The following is a 17,292-nucleotide window of genomic DNA, read 5'->3' as shown; positions in this document are numbered from 1 at the left end:
CAGGCATGCTGAACAGACTTTTCTCCATCCCTGCAACCACCTTCAAGAAAAGCGAAGCAATCAAGAGAAGCTGAGGGTTGTTCCTCACTCGAGGAGCCAACCACAAGGCGAAGCGACTCACGATTCGATCTCATCCGCATCGAATCGCGTCAACGATTGACTCTGATGTTAGGCTCCACTCGGGCTTCAACATGATCAGAGCTGGCGTATCTGTATCATGGCCGTGATGTTTGGCCTTGAGCGAGCCTCTATTCAGACTCGTTTCAGCGGTTCCCTGATCCGAGTGGAGAGTGTAACCAGGGGATGGGCAGCAACAGGTCGCAGCATTGCAGACCAATGGACCCAGTGCAGCGCCTAAGTCTGGTACTCGTGCAATTTCATCCGCAAGCGCTGTGTTCCTGGAGTTTGGGCGATATCGCTGGTGGTTTGGCATATAGTCAATCTCGAGACCGGGGTTTACAAGGTGGACGATTGGTTGTGCAGTGTCGAAACGTTGTTTCAGACCTGGGCCAGGGCATATATAGTGGAGTCATCTTTGGGCAGCGCTAAGAGGTCTAGAGGTTTGGTCCGCTTCACAAAGGAAAAAGAACAGACAAATAAAAGATAAATCATGTCATCAAGTTTCATTGATGAGTTGTTATCATTCTCAATATATCGCAAGCTATTCGCGTAACTTCAAGGTCGTGTTGTTTCATGGCGTTCTGAGTCAACTCCGGAAGTCGGTTCAGCAGGGCTATCCAACTAACAAATTGCTTAATCCACCTAGGTATTTTACACTTACTTATAGAGGATAAATAGATTGTTTCAGGGACTTGAAATACCTATAATTTATATTCGAATCCATTGGCTTGTGAAATTTACTATTGTGGAGTGCTCTACGCTGCATTGCTGCGGCTCTGATCTACCAGTTCACTGTTAGATGATTTACCATTATTCTTAGATTTGATAGCTTCCTTTCCAATCAAGCTGAATCGTCCCAACTGCCCAGAATACCAAGCCAAATCTCGTGTTCGCATATCTTGGTCGCTTATTCTCGACCCCAGACCAAAACCAAGCGCCCGGAATGAATGTCATAGGCGCGATGCTATTTTGGAAGTCAGTTCGTGTTAGTTAAGCGCCCGTACGGATTGCCGCAGCTCACTAAGAATCCGTCAACAAGGTCATGATTAAATTTATCTAGGTTTTGTTTCCGGGCGCTTTAGTTGTATTTTCAGCAGTCGTCTAGTCTGATCTGGCTAAGCTACTTATGGGACATGGGCGAACATCCGATGAGAGCATGGAACCTGGTCGCGGAGTCATACTTAGTTAGACGCTATCGATTGTTTGAAATGAGGATGAGCTGTAAGACAAGACTGCAGGCTAAACAATCGCTATCGACGCTATCGTAAGAAATAACATTCTAAACCTCCACCTGGTCGTTCATCCTAAACGCTCTCTCATTGGCATCAATCCGATCAGCCATCTCTATCGCTTCTTCGCAATCCTCCAGACACTCACGTGCCTCAACAGTATCAAAATGATTCGGTCCAAGCAACTCCGTCCTAAGCCGGACACACTCCTGAAATAAACCCCTCGCATCCCCAAGCATGTCCACATCAGGATACAAATGCCTCGTATCCATCGAGAGCTTACCCAGTAGCATCCAAGTAGAACCAAGATTGGACATGTTCGTGAGAGTGTATGGATGTCCTTCTCCCAGGACTCTTTTGCTCGTATCCAGGATTTGTACTTGGATCTCTTCAGCCTCTCCCACTTCCCCTTGTTCGAAGAGTGTCAGGGCTAGATTCCCTTTGCTGTGGAGCGTTTCGAGATGCTCTTCGCCGTAGGTTCTGACTTTGGCTTCTATAACTCTCTTCTGCATTTCTTCAGCTTCTTTACTTTCAACTGTTGTTGCGAGATTGTCCATTGCACAGATAGTGTCCATATGATCTGCCCCCAGCACTCGTTTCCTGACCTCAAAGACGTGGTCGTATAGTTGCTTGGCCTGTTCTAGCTTGTCTTGACCGTGATAAGTCAAAGCAAGATCGTTCATAGCATTGAGAGTTTTGTGATTCTCCTCACCCCTGAGCCGCTTCCATGTTTCCACGATGGAAACATTGAGCTTTTCGGCTTCTTCCCATTCGCCCTGCTTTCTGAGAGATGAAGCAAGATCAGATGTCAGAACCAAAGTTTCTGCATGGTCATCTCCGAGTAGCTCCTTTCGAATTTGGAAACCCTCTCGTTGTAGCTTCTCTGCTTCGGACAGACGACCTTGGTAAAAGTATAAGGATGACACTCTGTGAAGCAGTGATGCCCTCAGTAGCTTGTCTTCATTCGATTCGACTTTTTGTGTACCAAGAACAGAGTATGCGTGTGCAAGATAAGCAGTGCATGTTGAGATCTCTTCAAAGTCAGCGTAGGGATAGAACTCCGAAACTGCTTGTAGAGCTTCTCTAGCATACCCAGCCACTGTGCCTTTCTTGGCTAACCAAGTTCGCGTCACCAACTGTACGAGACGATGCATGTTGTGATCACCGCCTCGTTCAGCCCGAATAAAGCAAAATGCTTTGAGCACTCCGAGTGCTTTGACAAGTTGCATTCTGATATTGGATTCTGCGCGCTTCCTCTCCTCGCCGTAGAACTCAAGAAACTCTAAAGGTATAGCTTGGCGATCGAACAAGCTCATCAAAGATAGTAGTTCGCCAGCGAAGGGGTGCTGACGCTCGATTTGCTGGAAAGACAGCATCCAAGTTTGGGTGACGGCCCGAGGAGTATCTGAGTCTCTGCCTAAAGCCTCGAAGTCTTCGTCCAGTAGCTGAACGAGATCATCCTCACTTCCGTTAAGTAGATCGAGATACTCGCTAACCGTGATACAATTCTCTTGTATAAACGCTGCTGCTTGTACCAGAGCAAGTGGAAGGGACTCCAAGCGAGAGGAAAGTTGTAGGAGAGTCTCCAGAGACTCATCTCCCTGCTGTAACACTTGCCTCAAGAGTTGAGTCGCTTCATATTGGTCCATCTTGCCCACCTCGATAGGTCGCTTGCCCTTCAATAGTCTAGAACCCACTTGCATGTTCCTAGTGGTAACAAGAACGGTGCCGCGAGCGCACTCTGGTATGAATTCGGCCAAGCTATCGTCATCATTTGACATGTGCTTGGATGATGGATCTGGCTGTGGAAAGAACAAGTGCATGTCATCGGCGTTATCCACGATCATCATCCACTGCCCACTCTCGTCGCTTTCAAGCCATCTTTTAACCGATGACAGCGTATCGAAACTTGGATCTTCGTGGCCTGGAATCTTGTATGCTTTCGCGATCTTTGTATAGGCTTCTGAGAATCGCTCTGCACTGCTAGCATGGACCCAAAAGATTGATGTGCCTTTGGAAACCTCCTGCAACCAATGCGAATAAGCCAACGCAATCTGAGTTTTTCTGTCCCAAGTTAGTGTTACTCATTTGTGAAGGACAGTCACTCAACATACCCTACTCCACCCAGGCCATGAAGTGCCGCTCTTCGATTGCCTTTGCTCTGGCTTTCAATGGCTGTGTGACCCAGCTGACTCTTCAATACTTCAAGGATCTCAGACCTTCCGACAAAGTCAGGGTTGTAGGAATAGGGTACAACATCTGTCAAATATCAGTATGTGTCGTGCAACAAGCGGCGTTTGCTTACAATGAGTGGCAGGACTATGCTTCTGAAACTTGCCCTGGGACCGTTGTATCTTTTTCATCCACCGCTTGAGCTCACCACAAATAGCCACAAAGCCGGGGTCACTCGTGTCGTTGAACTTGGTCATCTCTGAATGATTCTTATGGATGCCAATGGAGATGTAACCGGGCAAGATGGCTGAATGCTTTGGGACAACCAATCCAACCCTCTTCTGGGGCAACTCCTCGTAGAAACAAGTAATTTCTATCGTGTTACCTTCGTTTCTGCTCCGCGTCATAACAAGGGCTTGGAAGCTGTCTACTATTCGCGCCAATACCTCGGAGTCTCGTGTTAGCACTTGGACAATGTCGCTGTTGGTATTTTTGATCATCCCAACGGAGCGAGAGACTAGCTCGCCGATCTTGGCGAGGCTTGATCCATGGTGCGGAGTTCCAAGAAATATAACTCCCCGAGTGAGGTTGGCGATGTCTTGCAGATGTTGTTCAGATCGTTGCTTTGCTGTAACAAGTGCCTAGTATTTTGTAAGTTGATGTATCACACCGTGTATGGTAAGGAACTTTACATCTTGGCAAACCAGTCCTCCAAGACTATGGCAAACAAAAATGATGGGACGCTCGTTCTAGTCATGTTATTAAAGGATCATTAATATCGTATTAATACCAACCGTGTTATCACTTTGTCGGAGTGATGCAAGAGCCGCGACGAGGTTAGACGCATGGTTAGAGATTCTGTTCTGGGATGGGACTTCTTCCTTGCTGGCAACGATCGCATCATAAGAGTAAGTGAGGATGCGCGCAGTTCCCAGCTCAAGAGGAAGAAGCGCTTTCGGCCATGGCTCAGTTGTGCCTTTGCCGGTCCAAGTCTTTAGACAGTCTCCTTTAAGCCCGTGTACAAAAACGATACTGAGCGCAACAGTCAGATAACCAGAACATCGCACTTTGCAGATAGAACTCACTCGACATCATCATATTGAGAGCTATGTAGAGTCTTGATGCCAGAGTATAAGTGAACTGTTCGACGTCGAGGCTCTGGTTTTGGTAATGGCTCAAGAACAGGCACTTCATTGGCAGTAGCAGAAGCGGATTTTGAACGAAAGGCTCGACGCAATGAAGATAACATGATAAACAGAAAGGCTATTAAATTGAGAATAGTTGAAACAAAAACATTGATGATCTAATTACATATATGGGAATGATATTTCATAAGAATGAATTGCATTACTTTAAGCGCCCAATTCATCTGGAGACGCTCGTAAGCGCCAGGCTTTAGGAGACACAGCGGGGGCATGTTTCATCGATTTGGACGTTGGTTGTATTTATAAAAAGCTCTGTGCAGCTTATGCAGGGTATATATGCACGAGGAATCAACAGACAACAACAGCCCTGTTAGCTGAAAGTCTTCGGATAGGGTAAACACAAAGTGTCTACCTAAGTCTAAAAAACGAATGATATACTCAAATTGGTCAGATGAGAGCTCGAAATGAGTTGTCTCATTGAACTGTGTCATCTTCGGCTGTATGATTGCGACATATATAGTAGATTCTCAGACATAGACATCGTGAACAATGGTGGAATATCATCACTGAATCAGCCCAAATTTAGTTTAACAAATATCGATTTCAAAAACAATTCCACACATGCACTAAAGACCGCCTGATACATGAGTTTGCGAAGAATCAATATGCGCGACGCTCGTCCACGGAGTATAAAGAACAAGTTATCTGCTAACTCAGCACCAGATTCCCAAACTCGCAATTGCCAATCCATCACACAATATTGACAAACATTGATACATGGATCACAAGTCTTAGTAGCGATATTACTGATAGACCAAAAATCTTAAACAGGACTTTGGATATAGTATAAAACGTTCTTCAGTCTCTACATCGACCGTTGTGAATAAGAGAGACTCCAGCTGAATGAGACATTCGGATGACAGACTGGACTTTAAACTATACCAACGCTTTCTAGAACCAAGACCTGCGGAAGAAGTTACTATAAACCATGTTTATGGTTAAAAGATAGTTTCGCAGTTTCATGCAAACACTTGCAGATTGAGCACGCGAAACGCCAACAGAGTTCCGACTCAAAATGAACGTGAAGGCAATCAGAACTGGGAGTGATCTTCAGGAACTCGGAACTTACTCAGACACACAAGACCCGATTGCTTGAATCTCACTGATCTGTACCGTCACTTGCACTCTCAATTTGATTCAAGTGCTGACATCTCAAATCTAATTGCTTCAATGACCATCATTGTCACCAATGATGAACCGTGATACGAGCTGTAAGTTTCACGACAGACAACCTAAGGTAAAGACAACACTCCGCCTAGTATTGCAAGAATGATCTAAAACACCATCTGAGGTCATCAGGTTTCATTGGCCGCTTACCAAAGTCCCCATTTAGCACCGGCAAACCTCGAGCCGTTACATCTGCTAGAGCTGGTTATATCGTTGCTCCCGGGACCCTCCACTTACATTTTTAACTCAGGTCTATACTTCCCGAATATAGTCAAGTCTAAGCCCTACCCTACTTGGGAGAATTGGAGCTAGAGACACGGGGAATCATGGAGCCGTAAGGCGGAGTAGATTTTGACGTCCCTTTTGTTACGCTTACTATTCGAATGGCGTTCAGCCACACGGCAAAAGAGCCGAGCCAAAGTGTGTGAAACTAATGGTGCCCATGTTACATTTTCCCAGAATCAATGAACTTGCTCTGGCAATTTGCTTGTTTTGGGTCTGTCTGGTGAAAATGGCTGTGTTGGCTTTGTCACCTGAAGTGAATATGACGATGTTGATGATTGCAGCAGAGAAGCCCAGTATTAACCATCCTCCATCAACATAAAGAGCCAATTGAACTATGACGAGAAAAGATCCAAGGTAACATCGTCTTCTCGCACTACCGCTATTCTCCGATCCTACCCCATGAATATCTCAGTACGTACCGCTGGAATCCCAAGCCATGGCCGTCTTAGCCGCGCTGACGGTCGTCTAAGTCGTTAGCTCGCTCAGTAGAGGATGCAACATCGCCGACCAGTTTAGAGGCTGTAAGAACTAAGACTCAAGATATCCAATCTCGTTGCATTCTCTCGGCGAGATACATGTCGTCATGATACCTTCAAGTGCACAGCTTGTCACGACAACTAACATCGCCATGAACTCAATTGCTAACAGCTGAGAGGCTCTGGCTTCTGCTTCGGCGTATGCCGTGCGCCTTGTTCACATTATTCGGTCCCCCATCAAACTCTCTCTCTTATATATATCACCAAAGCAACTCCCCCTCATCAGCTTTTTCATCTTTATTACAGTATCACATTCCCTGTACAGTCTCTTACACGTCTTGCACATTCCCTCACTTCCAAGCATAGTCAACACTCGCTCCCTTTACAGAAGCAGATATGCATTTCTCTACACTCTTTGCCTCTGCAGGCCTCATCAGCTCTGCCTTTGCTGGCATTCTACCTCGATCTTACAGAATCCCTTCATCCAACGGCTTCCCCAGCCCCGATCAGGAGCAGCTTAACGCTATCAGCCTCCAGGCAGGTGGTAAACTACCTGGTGCTCCTCTACCCACCTCTCTTGGTGATGGCTCCACCGTAGCTTTCCAGCTCATCGCTTTCAATGAGCTCTTTGAGACTGCCTACTTCAGCTCTCTTCTCTACAACGTGACACATGGTGTAGAGAACTATCAAGTGGATGGCGATAAGCTTGCAGAAGCTCAGAAGATTCTCAAGACTGTCATTGCTGTAAGTGCACTTGCCAACCATCACCGCTTATATCAGATCACTGACACTCCATGATAGCAAGAGGAGCAACACGCTATTGGTGCCCTGGCTACGCTCAAGTCAGCGGGCAAGTTTGCTCCCTCACCTTGTAAATACCAGTTCCCCGTCAATAGCCTCAAGGATGCTATTCTCCTGGCGGGTACCTTTACAGATGTTGTCCTTGGCGCTCTTCAAGATGCCAATGTCATCTTCAGCAAGGAGGGTGCTCCTGAGGTTGTCCGCCTCATCTCATCGGTCATTGGCCAGGAGGGTGAGCAGAACGGTTTCTACCGCCTGTATCTCGAACAGGTTCCCTCTGAGTCTCCCTTCCTGACCACTGTCCCCGCTGCCTTTGCCTGGTCCGCTCTCCAGGCCTTTGTTGTCCCTGGATCATGCACTGAGGACATTAGCCAAATCAAGCTGCCCATTTTCCCTGGCTTGACGGTGAACGGTGGCGCCATTGCAGTTCTCGAGCCCAAGGACCAGACCCTTTCCTTCAGCGCCACTCTCGACAAGTCTCACAGCGGCGAGGACCTTTACATTACCTACACCACCGGCCAACAGCTTCCTTACAGCGTCAAAGCCGAGAATGTCAAATGGCACGGAGCCTCTGTCACTCTTGATGCTGAGTTCCCCTTCTTCGAGCTCGTTGCGTCAGGCTTCTCCCATGCTGCTTTGACCACTTCTAACAACATCTCAACTCCCGATGACGTCCCCACCTACGCTCTCGCTGCTCCTGGTCTCATCCAGGTCCAAAACTCTCTGACCGGTGAAGAGAAGAGCCACTAAATTGGCCGATCAAGAAGCTCTGACTAGTGATCTGTTCGTCTAGTACTTAATTTGGTGGAATGGGAAGCTGAAATCTGGTGTTTGGGATTCGAGATCGAACGGTCAAAGTTATTGTAATTTGTTCTTTTCCTGCAATAATTGAATTCATTTTTGTTATGTTATCCAAAGTCCCCAAATCTTAAAAGTAATCAGTGCCGATCTGCTGCAAGATCCCGTCCCTCCATATTGGTTTTCGGGATCTTGGGTGAACCTTTTCATGTGTCCATGCCAATGATATGCAAGATGGGACATTTCAGCTGAACGCCTCTCAAGCTCGGGATAGCTGAGAGATCGGGGAATCGTAATTTCCATCCTGCATCTGGTGAAACAATGAGAGAGTAATCGAGCTTTATTAGTTCGCCGCGTCTAATCCTCTTAACACCCATTTCCTCAAACCCCGAGGCTAATCAGAGCTGCACGGCACTCGAAAGCATGTGCGTATTACGAGAATCCGCATCTGCCACAAATCTTATCGAGCTAACATCTATAGTGGCAAGTCTCGGTCGACGTCTTCCACTGGGCAAATGCACCTCTAGCCGAAACATCAATCGTAACCCACCAATGCCATGCTGACAAAAGAAGGGATCCAAGCTTTGGCTAACCATACTTAAAAATAAACCTTGAATCTCACTTTCCAGGTGCATTAGACTGGCCGCGATGCATCAAATGCTAACAGCCTCTGAATGATTGAGTCTCAAGCATTTTGCCGTTCGGTAGCCCCCTATTCACCAGTTTCATCGGGGAGGTTATCGTTCATACGGATAAGCAGCTCCTTCAGCTTACGACGGTTCTTTCTCCACGTTAACAAATCTTCCTCTTCTTGATCCCGAATCGAGGGCGTGACTTGATTGCCGTGCTCATCTTTGAGGTAGTCTGGTATATCGTCATCATCTTTCTTTTGCAAGCTCTGCTCTCCAAAGTTATTTGGCCCATCGCCAACGTGCCATGATAAGGGCACTATATGTGTCTCCTCCATGTGTTCTTTGAAGGCCTCGTCTTCTTCAAACTCTGGAGGCTCCTCTAGACGGCCGCACTTTCCCCACATGCACTCAATAGAGTCGCCGTGGACTATGTAGACGTGCCGCCGCAGTGTCTCAAGGTTGTGTAGCTCAGCCTTGCAGTCCATCCACTCACACAGAAATGGGAAGAATTGGACTTCTGTCTTGTAATAAAGGTCTCTCGGAGGGGGTGATGGGAGCTTTGGGGGACGTCCTCTTCGTTTAGGAAAGCCGACGAAGCCATCAGGATGAGGCCGCGGCTTGATTTGTCGGGCTTGCCGCCCAGCTGCGGCTGTTGAGACGTTTTTCAGTTTATTTAGTGAACCTTTAGGCCTGCCCCTTTTCCGCGCCGGTGTTGTCGACGTTGCAGCGCTGGAAGTATTGGTCCGTGTTTCACTTGGCACCGACGTTGTCGAGGCGTGAGCTGGTTGGGATAACGTCTTTGGTGGTCTTCCTCGTGGTCGTGGCGTCAAGTCTGACATGACTGGCGCATCAAAGTCATCTTCTTCCAAACTGGCCTCTCTATAACCGTTGGTATCTGATGGTATCCTTTTCAAACCAGCGCCCAAGTTTGACGGGCCACTTGGTGCCAGAGATCCTGGATGTCGCTTGACGGGATCTTGTTTAAGGCTTTTCATTTGTGCATCTCTGGTCAAAGGATCATCTGATTCTGCACTATCCGAAAGAGAATTGTAGCGAGAGATTTGAGGTGGTAATTTCGCGTGTTGATTATTCTGGCCGGGATTCCCACCGTTTATAGTATTGAAGCTCATGCTTTACACCTTGACACGCCTTAACGCGGCGCGGCGCGATGTAGCCAAACGTATGAGCAATAGTCGTTTGCAAATTTGATGCTAAGTAAATAGTATCAATAGAATGATTAACCTCGAGAAAAAGCTTTCTCGCAGAGATATCGTCCTTTCAAGTATGAAAACAAAAATTAGTTATTAAGAAGAATAGCAAGTACTGGCAGTGTAAAGAGATCGCCAAGAGATCAACTGATTGGCGCGAGGCTATCGTCTGCTCACGTGCTTCGACTTCGAATCTGAGATTCACCTGCAAGACAATAATGAGATTAACATTGACGCTACTTTTATTGCGTAATTGTGCCAGTCTGATGTTTGATTGATGTTTGCGGTGACACAGCATAGAAGCTAAAAAAAAATAAAAGGGTTGAATTCATTTCGCATAAAACTACTTCGTGTTTATTATACAAGCGTAACCATTAAAACTCCATTCGTGCCATCGTCAATCTCATTCGTTTACCAACCGCCTTCCCAATTATTATCCCTTTAATACAAAAGAAAACAAACACATTAAACCTCAGTCTCGACATCAGGTTTTCGGCCATCAAGCGCTCCGAGCTTGGCCACCTTTCGGATCGCAAACTTGGCTTCGTCCTTGACAAACTGCACGTTGCGCATTGGGCGCCACTGCATGAGACCTCGATGCTTTCGGTGCAAGTCGCGGCTGTCTGAACGATACGATTTGATCTTCTTGATGGGATTCTTGCTGCTGGAGTTGCCCTGAGAATCGGTTGTCGCACTTGTCGCATTGGTGCCTGTGGTATCCGTCGAACGGCGGCCGTTCTCGGAGGGCTCTGTTGGTTCAGTATCACCATCCTGGATACCAAGGTCGGGATCGGAGTCATCTTCATCGAAGTCATCGTATTCTTCGCTGTCCGGGCTGTGCCTTCCTACCGACATCATAGCAGAAGGGTCTTCGCCAAAGGCCCCGCTCCAGTCGGTGCCGTCCTTGGCGAGCCATTTTTCCTTCTGCTTCTCGTCGGCTTGGGCAAGAACGTCTCGGCCGTGGGTCAAAGACTCCTCGTGTAGTTTCTGGATTACAGGAGGAACCTCAGCCTCGACATCCTGCTGGCGCACGCCTTCTGCGTAACATGCTTCCCAGGTCTCAATAGTTTCGCGATCGTCATTCGAGCTGGCAAACTTGATGTGATCAGAATCGGTTCCCGCAGAGAAACGGCCGTTGAAACGTAGTCTTCCAACTTGCTCCATCTCGATATCTGGAACAGATTTGTAGTTTTCCTCGGTGATGTAGTTCTGGGATAGTCGGGTGCCATTGTCGCACCTCCAGATGGGAATGTCAAAATCTTTAACCTCACCATCAACCAGCTCCAGGAGCCAGAGGACAGCATAGGCATCAGGGTTTCTCTTTCCGCTGGGATAGAATTCCACAAAGATGGGTGAACTGTAACGGTGACGGACTGGAAGTCGAATACGCTGATTGTTGTTCTCGCCGCTAATGTTGAAGGACATGCCATCAGCCTCTCGTGAGGATGAGCTCTTGCCAATACTGGCGGAGGAGCCTCCAGTACGGAAACGAAGCTTGACATGGTTGGCCGGAGCATATCCAGTGGCTGTAATAGCGTTGGACAAGAATTCGAAAGTACCGATATCCCAGCCTAGCTGAGGGGGGGGAAGGCGAATCTCGACAGAACGGAACAGCAACGAGATACGGATGCGCCCAAAGCCAAGACCTCCATCAAGGGGGTACCACCGGGTCGATTCGCTGCTGGTTTGAAGGATATCGGTCAGCTTGAGGGGAACAACACCGATAAGCGGGTCGTGCTGTCGGTTGCGCGAGTCACGGACGGCGACAGTAACAATAGCAGAGCGCCAGTCACGAATGAACTTTTCGGTTCCTGCGTTGAAAATAGGCTGAGATGAAACGACCTTTGTTCGAGTCTTGTAGATCAGGTCATCGTTGAGCAGAATCGTACAGTATGAACTGGGAAGAGTCTTGGCTTGTTCTTCCTTGACTTCACCAGCTTCAGGGCGGGCCGGCTCAAACTCGCGACCCTTTCGCTTTCCATTGGAGCCCTTGATATTGGCCAGCTCCAGACCAACAATCTGATGAACAACGACGCTCAGAATACCAGAAGGCCACAAGGGATCAGGAGGAGTGTGGATGACGGCATCTTCCTCTGCGTTGTCGATGGCGCCCTTGTTCTCTTGGAGTTCAGGCTTGTCTGCGAGTTCTTTGGGAAGATTGAGATCCCGACCATCTGTTCGTAGAGCCTTGCGAAATTGTGTCTTTCCAAAGAAGCCCACCTCCCAGTGAAGCTCTCCGGGCATCTCACTGTCGGCCTTTACACCGCGAAGCTTGGAAACCTGAGGGAACATTTTACCAGGGTGCTGGATAAGCTTTTGGATACTGAGCTCAACTTTGCCAACGACATCATCGGCAGACGACCTGTCGCTGTCCCAAAGCTCAACCGATAGCTGCTCGTCGGCTTTGAGGAGGTCTGCAGTGACAAGAAGGCCAGCACTCTCCTCGAAAACGGGGTTGAGATCGTCTTGGATGACTCGTGTACAGAATTGGGGCTTGGAGAACTTGCTCCAGCTGATGGTGATGTAGGGATCAGAACCACCACCCTTGCTACCACGGTGATCTTGCTTGCTGAGGCCAGTGGCCTTGTGGATTCGAACGAACATGATACCTAGAGCTAAAGTCTCCTTCTTGATGTCGTCACCTTGAAGCATCTTACCGAGATCCAATGACAGACTCTTGGGCGCCACATACATCGACGCAGCAGCGCCAATAGCCCAGTTAACAAAGTTGGAAATTAGAGGCAGGTTGAGGATATTAACACCCTTCTCAATCATTGGCGTACAGCCGGCCTGAACCTTTGGAATACCCATGAGTGTGAAGGTCAGAGTCTTGAGGAAAGGAGGGTCAGGGGTCAACTGCAGTCGAATTCGAGCGGTTGCGACAAGACCTTGAAGCTCGACCCAGATAGGCAATGGAACACCGAAAAGCCCCTTAACACCAAGATAGAAAACCAGCTGCATACCCATGTTGCGAGCCTTGGAGGCAATATCTCCGCCGGAGGGCTTGGCATGGTAGGCGAGGGCAACTTCGAGATTGTAGAAGGAACCAGCTTGCTCGTTGGCTGCAAGCTCTTCGGGATCGGTGGTCTTTTCATTCTGTCGGTGCTGTTCATCTTTGATATCTTGGACGTGGGAGTCGGGAAGAGCGCGCATGCTGAGGATACGAATGGGGTTGTTGCCCTGAGAGATGTCTGCGACGCGAACGTTCTCGATGACACCAGGAACGGAGGCAGCCATAACGTCTTCGAGACTGTTTCTGTTAGCATGAATATCTCCGCGGCTGAACTAAGTAACTTACGTATCGGCAACACCAGCAAACATCTCAGGGTTAATGAGACCCCACATGATTCCCAACATCGTGTTCATCCATTCGACCGACTCAGGGATCAGGTTCGCAGTGGCGGTCTCGCCACGCTCCTGCTCGCTTGACCATTCGAGATCTCGACCTTGGCGTATCAAATCCTTGGTCCAGAGGAAAACGCCTGATGCAACACAGAATCCCAGAGGGATGAGACCGAGGAGACGACCGCCAAACATCTTTCCAATGAAAACAATCGCGCAGAAGATACCGGCACACAAGACATTGGTGCGCTGCTCAAGAATGGCGAACATTGGTTCGTAGCTGACCGAGGGGGTCTTGTAGAACACGACAGATGTCTTCTCACTTCGAATGGGTACATCAGATGTCGCACCCGTCTCAACGGGGTCTGGGGGCGCAGTAACATCCTGAGCGTAACGATACTCCTCTCCAGACATTTTTGAAGAGACTGCAACGGTGGTAGGTTTTCCTAAGTTCTCGTTGGGAACTGACATCTAAATGAAGATTAGAACAACATCGTAGAGAACGTTTCGTATCAACATACCTGAGGGTCATCAACGGCATCCTTGAAATCCATATCTGCGTCTCGAATACCGACATCCTTTCCTGTAACCGGATCGCGGACAGTGCGAACGTCCTGTTGCTGTCGAATAGCTTCGGCTCTGTCTTGTTTATGATCCTTTGTCTCTCCATGAACCTTGTTCTGCTTAAGTTGTTCTTCGATTTGAGCATCGCGTTGCTTCTTGTTCTCATCTAACTGATCCATAAACTCCTTGACATTGGGAACGCGGTTCCGGCCACTGTAATGTTGGCCGGCCACAGGTATCTGCTGCTGCTGAAACTGCGACATGATGGCGACCTGTTCTATGTATTGCAGCGTAGCAGTGGGAGGACTGGGATAAGGATGATGACGAAGGCAGGTGAGTAACAGAAGAATTGTCCTGCCAAAATAAAGTAGCCTAAGTGTTAGTCTAAGATGGCATAAGGTGACCAAATTATGTCGTCTCGACGGCCAACTCTTCTGACGCCCTGACAGAAGGAAAGAAACGGGTTGAGGGAGGAGAGAAGAAGGAAGAGGAGAAATGAATGAAATAGTAATTAGTGTCGCACAAAACAAACATACACGCTTGGCTCATTGCAACTGATTCATCGCTTTGGGATCAGCCAAGGAAACGGGTAATCATCTATCAGGTATGATTTAAGGTCGATGACGTCGATTAGCCGATAAACAAGGGAGCTTTGGCCCGGGTCGATCATTTTTTTAGTGTACGTCAAGAGCCGCGTACAGAGCTATGGCGGGGATGTACTTACCTAGGGGAGAGAGCTCCCCGCACTTGTTACAGGTATTCTTGAACGCCATCAAATGCAGAGCAAGTAGTTTTGTTGTTTGCAGTACTATAAGAATGACAATGCCTCCATCACAGCAATAGCTATCATGTACATCTGGAGTCCATCGTGAAACTTCATACATGTAAGCCAAGACTTCTAATCGATGATCAAGAGCCAAGGTCCAGGGTACTTGCTCAGCCAGACAGGCCACAGCACAGGCCCAGGCCAGGCTAGACCAACAAGCTAACAAGGAACTGTCAGTGCCACTAACAAAGCATCCATGATACGATCGCCCATCCCCACCTTCAAAAAGCTTGCGTAAATGGCTTGGAAACAAGTAAGCCTTCAGCTGTCATCTCGATCATTCATTGGTGTTTTTTCTTAGCCCCTTCCCTGTTCTCCAAAACCAGTACTCTGTACAGTACACACACCTTCTTGTTTCAGACACTGGATAGAAGCAATCAAGTAGAAGCAGAAGCAAGTGGCTCGCCTGTCTTTGGGTCGATTTCCGTACCAGATAAATCAACGCCGTTTCCTAGCTTATGCATTCCATCAAACTTTTCATATCGAAGCGAGTCTAGATCAATATTGTTGAATTGTCGAACCTGCAAACTACCAGTCAGTCGATTGAGGTCCAGACTCAAGGTCTGCTATACGTACGCTGATACCATAGAGAGGATCATCGGGTCGTGCCTTGCCAAAATCAATGCCAATACTGGCACCGCACTTGGGGCAGAACATGTGATCGCGAGTTTTAGTACTAAACAAGTATCGAGCGACTCGCTTATCTGAGTCGTTGTGCCATTCGACTTTCTCGTACTTTGGGTCTGAGGTATAGGTTAGTTTACACTGCACAGCCAGCATCAAATGAAACTATGATGGAGGTGAAGCTCACAAACAAGAAGGTAACCTGTTCGACGACAGATAGAGCAATTGCAGTTTGTAACCTGATGCTCAGGTAGAGGAGGTGATAATGTCACAGAAAGGCTGATATAACCACAATGGCAGCCTGCCTCGTAGGTGGCCTCAGCTGTGCTTCCATTGGCTGACATATTGAGGTGCGTGAGAGTATTCAGGATATAAAAAGATGAGTTTTCGGATAAGATGTCAAGTTCATGACGACAATATTCGTACTGCGTATTTATAGATGTATGATTGATAAGCAGTTAGATAGTCGGAGGAACTTTAGTTCTTTGATTTACATGGGGTAGTATAAATAAATTTCTAGTTACCAGATCGGGACTCCGTGAATCCTCTGGAGTTCCACCGACTGGGGTAGAGTCAACAATTAATCCACTAAAGACGAAACTCGACTGTCACATTGCTCTTGAGTTCGGACTTCGGACCTTGAGTTCCAGTCGGTTGAGTTGCTAGTACGTATATGCTTGAGAAGGACGAACCCAAGCTTGTGATGCCCTAGACACCTCAGTAGAAGAAACCATCACTAGGATTTTGAGACAGTGTGATTTCGAGAACTAGTTATAGACAACCTTAGATATAATAGTGTGGTCCAATGTATATTGGCACTGGAGATTGAACAGATAATGCCAGCTTTAACTTTCTAGTCGTAAAGCTGATACAGGCTCTTTCATTCAGGAAGCATCAGAATCCTCCTCATCTGTACCCCCTTCCACAAACCCGGCCATTTCTGCATCCGAAGCAACAACATCATCTCCTTCGAAGTAAGAAAAGGCGGGAACATATGAGTCTTCATCCTCCTCATCCTCTACAAACTCCGCAAGTTCTTCAATCGGATCCCCAGATCTCAACATCTTCTCTGGCAGGCTATAGTGAACATGGCTGATCTCGTCTTGTTTCTTACTTTTGAACCCGTCCTTTCTCTTGGAATAGCGAAATCTTCGGAGACGATACGCTAGAACGACATCTTCCTCGACTGAGTCGTGGTAGGTTGACTGTGTCTCGTGGTTTGCCGTCAACTCTCCAGATACTTCCAGCCCTAGACCTGGCGGCCCTATTCCCAGACCTGCACCACCGCCTCTATCGCGAGATCGTTCTGATTTGCGTGACATTGTTTTCGCAATTGTAACTCCGACGACCATATAAATGGGAGCATAGAAGAAAGACTCCCGAATAAAGGCATCAACTTGCCGTGTGCGTAGCGCTCTATTGACATAAGACGCCGATGGAATGAACCGTTGCGCTCGGACATTTGTCGCCTCAATAGTGAATGATGTGCCTTTGGTCCAATTCCCTTCGATGAATGGTGAAGCGCCCAATACAGCAGCGAGGACAGAAGATGCTCCAACTTTGGATCCGAAGCCAGTATTCAATGCATCGGTGAAGCTCTTGGTGACTTGTTCTCGTTCGCTGATAATGTCCAAGGGGTCAATTGGCTCGACCTTTCTTCGGTTGAGGATATCAATCGGATCGTTGGGGTATTTGAGGATGCTTCCAAGGACTAGATCATCTGGAGAGAGGCACTCCTGTGGAATGATCCAGTATCTCTTCGGCTTATCGTTGAATGCCATCTCGCAATGCTTATGGGTAGTTTTGAGGTCCAGCAAGTAGGGAATATTCTGCAATATATGAT

The 17,292-nt window shown here is 47.7% G+C and overlaps 6 protein-coding genes across 6 annotated transcripts; 1 reads left to right on the top strand and 5 right to left on the bottom strand.

Moving 5' to 3' along the window:
- Window positions 1-1,311: 1,311 nt before the first annotated feature.
- Window positions 1,312-4,821, bottom strand: B0J16DRAFT_294087 (uncharacterized protein). Its single transcript, XM_046124380.1, has 6 exons — window positions 4,607-4,821; window positions 4,316-4,553; window positions 4,214-4,270; window positions 3,655-4,162; window positions 3,464-3,608; window positions 1,312-3,413 (listed from the first exon to the last, which is right to left on the bottom strand). The coding sequence occupies exons 1-6, from the start codon at window positions 4,768-4,770 to the stop codon at window positions 1,400-1,402; spliced, it is 3,126 nt and encodes a 1,041-aa protein (XP_045978073.1). The 5' UTR covers window positions 4,771-4,821; the 3' UTR covers window positions 1,312-1,399.
- Window positions 4,822-6,940: 2,119 nt separating this feature from the next.
- B0J16DRAFT_196416 (uncharacterized protein) lies at window positions 6,941-8,282 on the top strand. Its single transcript, XM_046122884.1, has 2 exons — window positions 6,941-7,398; window positions 7,456-8,282. Exons 1-2 carry the CDS (start codon window positions 7,051-7,053, stop codon window positions 8,203-8,205), a joined length of 1,098 nt encoding a protein of 365 aa, XP_045978072.1. The 5' UTR covers window positions 6,941-7,050; the 3' UTR covers window positions 8,206-8,282.
- Window positions 8,283-8,761: 479 nt separating this feature from the next.
- On the bottom strand, window positions 8,762-10,194 carry B0J16DRAFT_196418 (uncharacterized protein). The gene has a single exon (XM_046122885.1). The coding sequence runs from the start codon at window positions 10,013-10,015 to the stop codon at window positions 8,966-8,968; it is 1,050 nt and encodes a 349-aa protein (XP_045978071.1). The 5' UTR covers window positions 10,016-10,194; the 3' UTR covers window positions 8,762-8,965.
- A 202-nt stretch (window positions 10,195-10,396) lies between these two features.
- B0J16DRAFT_350770 (uncharacterized protein) lies at window positions 10,397-14,600 on the bottom strand. The gene is made up of 3 exons (XM_046129092.1): window positions 13,957-14,600; window positions 13,392-13,906; window positions 10,397-13,343 (listed from the first exon to the last, which is right to left on the bottom strand). Exons 1-3 carry the CDS (start codon window positions 14,260-14,262, stop codon window positions 10,559-10,561), a joined length of 3,606 nt encoding a protein of 1,201 aa, XP_045978070.1. The 5' UTR covers window positions 14,263-14,600; the 3' UTR covers window positions 10,397-10,558.
- A 197-nt stretch (window positions 14,601-14,797) lies between these two features.
- On the bottom strand, window positions 14,798-15,982 carry B0J16DRAFT_350769 (Mss4-like protein). Its single transcript, XM_046129091.1, has 3 exons — window positions 15,637-15,982; window positions 15,402-15,568; window positions 14,798-15,346 (listed from the first exon to the last, which is right to left on the bottom strand). The coding sequence occupies exons 1-3, from the start codon at window positions 15,791-15,793 to the stop codon at window positions 15,203-15,205; spliced, it is 468 nt and encodes a 155-aa protein (XP_045978069.1). The 5' UTR covers window positions 15,794-15,982; the 3' UTR covers window positions 14,798-15,202.
- A 213-nt stretch (window positions 15,983-16,195) lies between these two features.
- Window positions 16,196-17,255, bottom strand: B0J16DRAFT_350767 (uncharacterized protein). The gene has a single exon (XM_046129090.1). The coding sequence runs from the start codon at window positions 17,228-17,230 to the stop codon at window positions 16,334-16,336; it is 897 nt and encodes a 298-aa protein (XP_045978068.1). The 5' UTR covers window positions 17,231-17,255; the 3' UTR covers window positions 16,196-16,333.
- Window positions 17,256-17,292: the final 37 nt, after the last annotated feature.

Source organism: Fusarium flagelliforme (assembly GCF_020744385.1).
Source record: "Fusarium flagelliforme strain FIESC 12 MPI-CAGE-AA-0113 chromosome Unknown B0J16scaffold_8, whole genome shotgun sequence".
Taxonomy (NCBI): Eukaryota; Fungi; Ascomycota; class Sordariomycetes; order Hypocreales; family Nectriaceae; genus Fusarium; species Fusarium flagelliforme.
This window is presented reverse-complemented; position numbering and strand designations above follow the sequence as displayed.